Consider the following 8,976-nt stretch of genomic DNA (forward strand, 5'->3'; position numbering starts at 1 on the left):
AGCATTAGTTTTTTCAATTCCCATGGCTTTTTTTTTATTTTATATTTTTTGTGTCTGATTTTCACTATTAAATGTGATGTTTTTCTCTTAACTCTCTTAAAGTCGTCTATTTTTACGGTGGTTCAGGTTATATTATAGCAGCTCCACTTATTTTCTGATTTCTTACCATTGCTTCATCAATGTCTTTGTTGCTCCGAGCAATAGATGAGGCTGTTGCCAGCAAAACAAAAAGCACCATTAACTCCAACCTACAGTCCATTTTCTGGTGAGAGCCCTTTTCCATTACACTGAAGAAGAATCAGAAAAAGATGCGAGAAAATGGAACAACTTTTTATCCTAATGAATGTTCAACTATTCTATCTTTCCAATCGCTACAGCCATCCTTYGTCCTTCGACACTGGCGCTGGTGTTTTAGTGTGGGGCATTGAGTTTTTATACCAAGTATTTGTTCCAGACGCTCCACAAAACCACACAATAAAACTCTGACAAGGAATGTGATGTGTGGACTGCCTTAAAAAAAACTCAGACATGTTTCAACTGCACAATCAAAACTTTACCGACCATCATTTGGAGCTTTTTGTCTTAAAATGTTCAAAATAACTTCCAAGAACTGTTTACAATACAGGGAACAAAAAAAAAGGGATTTAAAGCACTAAAAAAGAAATCTACTGCCCACCAGTTGGGAAAACTGCTGACTAATGAACAGCTTTGAATTTGTGGCGGAAGAATCACGTTTTGATATGAATTTAATGGTATTATTTTATTCTCTGCATGTGTTACAGAAATTCTTTCTGCTGTTGCCCAGTTGCGATTTATTTGGGAAAACTTTGGAGTTTATTCAGCAAAATCTTGAGCATTCTTTATTTTATAGTTGCCACTCTGAAGAAAACAAGTAACCGCATGTCCCCTATGGGAACAACAGCAGCTAATTATAGTGTTCTTAATGTAAGAGGCCATAGAAGCAAACCCAGTAACGCCTCTGAGCAATCATTGTGACAAAATGCCTCTGACTGAAGACAGAAGACAACATCTTTTTGTTTCCGTTTCATCACAGAAAATACTGTCTCATAAAATCCCAGGGGAGTCTGGGAGTCTTGTTCTTGAGTGGAGGCAGGATTGAGGAGCAACTGAAGCATTAAAGTCCACAGTGAGGGCTTTCTTCCAGCTGGTGAAGATGGTGAAGTTTTCAGTTTACCTGTCATTAACATTTTGACCTGCATAACAGGATGACAGCTAAAATGAGATTTCTGTTTAGCAGAGGTATATAAAATATGTACTTTTGCTTTATAACAGCACGTAGGTTATTTTTTGAGGATTTATAATTTTACCAAGTATTTTTAATAGTAACTGTTATGGATTAATTATGTATATCTGTTCTACCTTGACACTGTCCAGTAACCATATCTTATTATAAATAGTTTTCGGCTGTTAATCTGTTTTGGCCCAGACTACAGGACTCCAGCGAGGGATTGACCTCTCTTGTTTGATAAGGAACTCTTTGAGCTGAGAGCCCTGTGATTGGCTGGGCAGTACATTCGTCGATGTGTGATTGGTTGTAAACTGTCACATGATGTTATCATGATGTTATATTATTGGCTTGCTGTCTGCTGACAACAGCCACAAGCCGACAGACTTCCTGATTGAGTTCTGTTTGTTTGTCGCTCAGAATTAAATCATAATTGACGACCATACACGCAGACTTTCTGTGCATTTATTCCAACGTGTTTCTGCATTCTTGGTAAATCATTTCCACGACAGAATTTGGCGTTGTCGGCAGGATAGCTCCAAGGACCGGAAGATTGCCCGCAGCTAGTCGACTGTTCTTCTCGGAGATCCACCTTTTATTTTGTTACATTCAAAACATAAAATTATATTTTTACTTGTTTACTTTAAAATTTGACACCTAGTTACATGTTACAAATCTAAATATAACTGGAACTCATAATGACAGGAGTTGTATATGCACTCTAAAAAATGAAGTGTTGAATTTACTGAACCAAGTTACTGTGTGTCAGCTTGTTACACTAAACCGCAGAGGTCTATAAAGTACTTGGAAAAAAATAACTAAGTAAAAGTAAAATTACATGAACAGAAAATGACTTTGGTAAAAAAAAAAATGAATGTCACTGATTAGAAAACTACTCAAGTAAAAGTCATAAAACTGTTCACAAAAATTGGGAAAGTAAAAGTACTTTTACACACTCTAATAAATAAACTGTTGAATTTACTGAACCAAACTGACTCCACTAAGCCTGGTTTAGTAAATTGAGTAATATATGTGTATTATTTGCTCAGTTTACTCAACTAGGCTTAGTGGAGCCAGTAGACACAACTTTGTTGAGTTAATTCAACACTTCATTTTTTAGAGTGCAGAAACATCTTCTTTCATGATGAGTTTGAACATATTTAATTTTGTAACAAGTAACTAGGTGTTACATTTTAAAGTAAAGAAGTAAAAGTATCATTTTTAGCTTTAATGAAGTAAAAGTAGCTATTTAAAGAAATAATTGATAAAATTATAAATCCTCAAAAGAACTACTTAAGTACTGTAACCAAGTAAATATACTTAGTATAAACCTCTGCTAAACCGAKTCAAGTACATGTAAAGTTTTCTGTTCATTTTCTGTTACGTTATTTTTACTTTTACTTAGTTATTTATTTGAAGTAGTTTATAGACCTCTGCTCTTTGGGGTGGGAAGGTGAAGAGCTCCGTCATTCAGATGTAACAGAGTAGAGCTGTTGATCCTCCAAACAGAAAGCAGTCAGCTGTGGTGGTTCAGGATGCCTGCTTGGCGTTGCCCTGTAGACGTTTTACAACAAGTGTCACTAGGAGGATACCCTGAGGTTAACCCAGAACTTACTGGAGGGATTATATAACATGGGAATGCCTCTCTGTCCCAACAGGAAGGAGCTGGAGTGAGAGGGATGTCTGTGTCCCTGCTGAACCTGTTAGCTCACTACCTGACCACAGACACAAGGAAAAAAATAGATAGAAGCGTGGATGAGTTGAAAATAGACTTTAAGTTAATAAGGACTGTTTATTTTATTTTATTTTTTGTAGAATAAGGTCACATTCTTATTAATGTGGCATATTGCATTTATTGTGGAACTATTTATCTTTTTACTTACCTGTGTTCTATATTGATTTTATATTGTTTGTATATATATGTAAAGACTTTCCTTTTGATAAATCCTATAGTTAGRGTTGGTTTCCTGAGTTATTTCTTAGTTCTGCTGCTGGAGCACAAACTGAGGACATTTCCTCACTCTGCTGTTGTCTTTAGTCTCTCTCCTCTACATGTTTGTTGTAATTATTTCTATCAATGACATAATTTTCTTTGTCTCTCTTTCAGAGGAAAATACACCTGGACCAGTCCTGTGATTCTGTGTCTTTTTCCTGTTCCCCAAACCCAGCCGGTCGAGGCCGATAGCTGCCTGTCCTGGTTCTGGTTCTGCTGGAGGTTTCTTCCTGATATGAGGGAGTTTTTTTTTTCCTTTTCACTGCTGCCAATGTGCTGCTCAGGATGGGAGACAGTGATGAAGTGAAGAATCAACACAATCTGCTGGCTTCTTTAGGTTGTTTTTTTGTGTACAGTGCCCTGAGGTGTTTGTTGTGACTTGGCTAAAGCCAAATTCAGACTGGAAGACTCTCTCCACCTCACCTGCTCCATCCAATCACCACATCACACTCCCAGCTGCAGTCAATCAGCATCAAATCCTCGCCTCACCTTACCAATCATCTCACAGGGATCCAGGTCTAAAGGTCCAGCACCCAAGGATCAGTCTGCTCTCCTAGCATGTTTACCCTGCCTCCACCTTCATCTCAGGCTCTTCCTGGGCCCTTCCTTCTGGCCTCCACACCACCACCAGTGTCCAAGCCCCGGGGGGACCTAAGCTGATTGCTAGCTCACAGCGGGTCGCTGCACCCTCGTCTTCTGCCGGGGCTCGAGCGCCAAATAACTTTCTCATATCAATAAAACTGTTTAACTGCCACATTTCTGTGTGTGAGTCTTTCCAGGTTCATCGTCAGTTGAGGTGTAGGTGCTCAGCTGAGTCTTCTCCCATGTGTTGAGTTGTGTGTCTGTGTAGAGGATGTTTACTTTCTACAAYATACAGCAGGTAAAATAAGAATTGAACACGTCACCATTTTTCTCAGTAAATATATTACTAGAGGTGCTAATGACATGAAATTTTCACCAGATGTYGGTAACAACCCAAGTGATCCATACATACAAAGAAATCAAACCATAAATGTCCAGAAATGAAGTTATTTGTAATAATGTGGAATGGCACAGGGAAAAAGTATTGAACACACTTACTGAAATTTATCTAATACTTTGTACAAAAGCCTTTGTTGTCAATGACAGCTTCAAGACGCCTCCTGTATGGAGAAACTAGTGGCATGCATTGCTCAGGTGTGATTTTGGCCCATTCTTCCACACAAACAGTCTTCAAATCTTGAAGGTTTTGTGGACCTCTTCTATGAACGCTGATCTTTAGTTCTTTCCATAGATTTTCTGTTGGATTCAGGTCAGGTGATTGGCTGGGCCATTCCAGCAGCTTTAGTTTCTTTCTCTGAAACCAACTGAGAGTTTCCTTGGCTTTGTGTTTGGGCTCATTGTCTTCCTGAAATGTCCAGCCACGTTTCATCTTCATCATCCTGGAAGGTGGAAGCAGATTTTTATCAAGAATGTCTCTGTACATTTTTCCAYTCATCCTTCCTTCAATTATTTGAAGTTTGCCAGTACCATATGCTGAAAAACAGCCCCACACCATGATGTTCCCACCTCCAAACTTCACTGTTGGTATGGTGTTTTTGGGCTAATGTGCAGTGCCATTTGACCTCCAAACATGATGTGTATTCTGGCATCCAAACAGTTCAATGTTGGTCTCATCTGACCAGACTATATTCTCCCAGTATTACACAGGCTTGTTTAAATGTTGTGCAGCAAACTTTAAAGGAGCTTCAACATGCTGTTTCTTCAGCAGTGGAGTCTTGCGTGGTGAGCGTGCATAGGCCATGGTGGTTCAGTGCATTACTTATTGTTTTCTTTGAAACAATCGTACCTGCTAATTCCAGGTSTTTCTGAAGCTCTCCACAAGTGGTCCTTGGCTCTTGGACAACTCTTCTGATAATTCTTTTCACTCCTCTGTCAGAAATCTTGTGAGGAGCACCTGGTCGTGGTCAGTTTATGGTGAAATGATGTTCTTTCCACTTCTGAATTATGGCCCCAACAGTGCTCACTGGAACCTTCAGAAGTTTAGACATTCTTCTGTAACCGATGCCATCATTATGCTTTGCAACAATAAGGTTGTGGTCTTGAGAGAGCGCTTTACTTTTACCCATCATCAGATGGTTCTTGTGTGATACCTGGCCATCATTTGGGACTGAACCAGCTGATATTAAYTTGCACTGACAAGGGGCAGGCTTGCTTTCTAATTACTGAGAGAGTTCAGCTGGTGTCTTGGCTTTCCATGCCTTTTTACACCTCCCTTTCTTCATGTGTTCAATACTTTTTCCCTGTGCCATTCCACATTATTACAAATAACTTCATTTCTGGACATTTATGGTTTGATTTCTTTGTATGTATGGATCACTTGGGTTGTTACCAACATCTGGTGAAAATTTCATGTCATTAGCACCTCTAGTAATATATTTACTGAGAAAAATGGTGACGTGTTCAATACTTATTTTACCCGCTGTAGAGGTCTTATTGTTGACAGCACTGAACTTCACACATCACGCTGCTCAGTTTGTTTGGTCTTTTTGGATCAGCTAGATTTAAAATCACCAGGATGCGTTTGAAGATATTTTGTTGTTTCTCAGATACTCCAGCAACATATGGGATTACAGCGTCTTTCTTTGTTCTTTTCCTCCTTGTTCAGTGTTTTGTTCTGTCTGACATGATGACAAATGCCAGTGAAGGTACCCACAAGATGGAAAAGCTTTTTTATGTGTTTGTGTTCTTTTTCTTCTGTCATCTTGTACAGTTTAAAAACTTGTAATTCCTCACTTCTGATTTGAACTGAAAAAGCTGATGAGTTGAGAAGCAGCGACAAGTCCAGTTGCTTGCTTTTAAGCTCAGGATTCTATAAATTTATTTACTGAAATGTTACATTTAACAAACCATTGATGGTACTTGCTGTTATAAAGATTAAACTTTAGGAGCTTCAGCTGAGTTTATATGTATATTTCAGCCTATTTTTTATGAGCTGTACTTAAGGGGCACTATCTCAAACCTCTTTGCTCCTATTTCTAAAACATTTGTACTTAAACATCATATGACAATTTGCAAATACATCATTGAATCTAAAGTAGACATATCATGCTTTTAAATCTTTCCTTTTCAAATTTATATCATTCATTTTGGGGTCTTTAGAAAATGGAATTACAATGCTTTGGTTTGAATTCAGTCTTATTTACCAGCCGCTCTCTGACATGTCTCTCAAAGCAGCTTGTTTTGTCACTGTTCCTTTAAGACACTTCAAGCCCCGCCCACCTCCAGCTTCCAGACCGATCCACTCCTGTTTGAGAGGGGGAGTTACGTTTTCTAGCAATGCAGACGTTTTATTTACAATTTAATTGAAAGATGTCAACAACAGAAGACTTGTCCATCCGGCTTTACATGTTGGAACCAGAGTCTGACCCAGAACCAGAGAATGAAGACGAGGAGACTGTAGTGGGTAAGTCCAGACCTTATATGGTAATTCTGTCACAAATAATTTGACCTAATAGTTCAAAGAATGTCAGAGAAAATAGAGAAAACTGAACAGGCTGAAAAATATGAACCAAACAGAATATAAAGATATCTTTGCAGCACTTTTCTGCCTCCTAGATACTCCAAATACAACAAAATGTATTTAACAGCTAAAAAAAGTGGATTTTGCATATGTCCCCTTCATTACACTCCTAATTTTAAGTATTTGTAAATCACCAACCCCTATATTAACCTCAAAAGAGGGGAAAGAAAATTAAGAAATGTCTTCCTGAACATTGGAATGAAAAAACTGACCCAACTCCAGAAACTCTTCCAAAAGCTGCTGTTTAACTCAAAAACAAAAAAATTGTCACTTAAAGAAAAAGCTACAAACGATTAGCACAGTTTGCTCAAGCAAAACTACATGAAAGCCTTCTACACACAATCCTCCAGTGAACTGTTATTTTATGTTGTTGACACACTAGGGCTGGGCATAATCGTATCGTGTGCAATTAATCGTCAAAAAAAAAACCGGTTATTTTTTGCACTTGATGATTAATGCGATTAATGCCACCAGGCAGAGTCCGCTCAGTGCTCCTCTCTGCTTCAAATATGACAAACATTAAAAAAAAAGTTCTGTAATTTACTTATCTTTCAACACAATTTAAAATTTGATGTATAGCCTGAAGTCTGTAATTTTGACACAATTTTGAACAGATTTTTACTAAAAGCAAATCTTTCCCACTAAATTGGTCATGTGACCAGGACATAAGCTTTCAAACATAATTTTTAGAGCATGGTTTACAAAAAAAAAAAAAAAAGAAAGCCAAAAATACTTAAAGCATCTTACGTCTTAATAAATGGAGACTTGACATTAATGTGACAACCAAAGGGCATCCAGTCACTGACATCGACAGAAGGGTAAAAAACTGAGAGCAGAAATTCAGTTAAACACAAAACACTTTGTTTTTCTACCTCGTGTGCTTCCTGATGACATTGTTAATGGTACACAAAATGAGTCACAATGATCAGTTTAAAAGATATTTATAAATGACTGGTGTGGCTGATGTGTCTGTAGACACAGGAACCCAGCATTATGTAGACATCTTAAAAAATATTAGTTCCTCCGCTGTGTAGATGTAACGTCTCCCACGTAAACATCCTGTCCCTAATTAGGGCAGCGTTTGCTTCCGTTGTTCATACTGAATGTCAAAGTGGTGGAATATTTTTGGAAGCCATGATCTCCAAGCTGTAAAGGTCTTTTCCTGTACATAATGTGTATGTTCAGTCTGATTCTTCTGCTTGTCTTTATTGCTTCAACAATCCCTCTCCAGCTGCTCTAACTCCTCTTGTAAAGCCTTGGCTCGGCCCAACTTTTCCAGCTGATCCTTCGTTGGCTGCTTTATTTCCCCCGAGTCCACTTTCTGCTGCAGCTCCTCCACCTGCCGCAGCTTCTTTTTCACGTTCTTGATCTTTTTGGCCTTTTCAGCCACAGCTGCCGAGGAATCCTCCGGAGATGAGACGGAGGGCGATCCTTCCGTCTTGATCGCAGCCTTGCCTCTATCTGAGATGGACACGTTCTCGACAGCGCTGCTCACCGACTCCACCTCTGCCTCACCGTCCTGGTCCTCCTCCTCCTGCTGCTGCTGCTGCTGCTGCTGCTTCCGTTTCTCTTTACGCTTCATGTTGCGTTTGGCCGACTTTGAGAGGCCGGGTGTCTCGCAGTCTCCATTACCAGGAATCTTCTGCTGCTGCTGTGGGGAAGCAGCGTCAGAAGGGTTCAGGCCCGGAGGCAGGTCTGGTTTGCTTTTAAAAAACTTCACATATTTGTTTTCATACCTAAAGACATCAGAAACACAGTGTAAATGACAAATGCTTCACTTTGCTTTGGTGAAAATCTTTATTTCTACAAAACACTTCTTTTTCAGCTTTTGAACAAACAATACATTTTAAAYACTTGTGAAAATGTTTAAAGCAGGGCTATTCAACTAAATTGCTCCGGGGGCAACAGATATTGCCGGTCAACAGCTGAGGGGTCGAACATCCAGCAATTAAAGTTATTATGTAAATAAACCAATTATTAGTTAGAGAATTAGTTTGTTTTGCTGCATTTAATCATGAATACAACATGTAGAACCCAATAAAAGTAGTGATAATTACTAATTAACAAAAACAAAAAGAACACATTATGCCTCCTATTTGACACAAAAAATATTTTGACATCTCTGACTGACCAAATTTTTAAACCAATTTTCACTTTCAACATTTTATCTTCAAC

The 8,976-nt window shown here is 38.6% G+C and overlaps 1 protein-coding gene across 1 annotated transcript in view; it reads right to left on the reverse strand.

Annotated features, from left to right (window-relative positions):
* Positions 1 to 7,534: 7,534 nt before the first annotated feature.
* Positions 7,535 to 8,976, reverse strand: part of pym1 (PYM homolog 1, exon junction complex associated factor) — a 7,165-nt gene continuing 5,723 nt past the window's right edge. Inside the window, exon 3 of the mRNA XM_014016224.1 lies at positions 7,535 to 8,537. Coding sequence (XP_013871678.1) covers positions 8,015 to 8,537 — 523 coding nt within the window. The 3' untranslated portion in view covers positions 7,535 to 8,014. The remainder of the gene's footprint in view (positions 8,538 to 8,976) is intronic.

This window comes from Austrofundulus limnaeus, unplaced genomic scaffold, assembly GCF_001266775.1.
Source record: "Austrofundulus limnaeus strain Quisiro unplaced genomic scaffold, Austrofundulus_limnaeus-1.0 Scaffold141, whole genome shotgun sequence".
NCBI classification, from domain to species: Eukaryota; Metazoa; Chordata; class Actinopteri; order Cyprinodontiformes; family Rivulidae; genus Austrofundulus; species Austrofundulus limnaeus.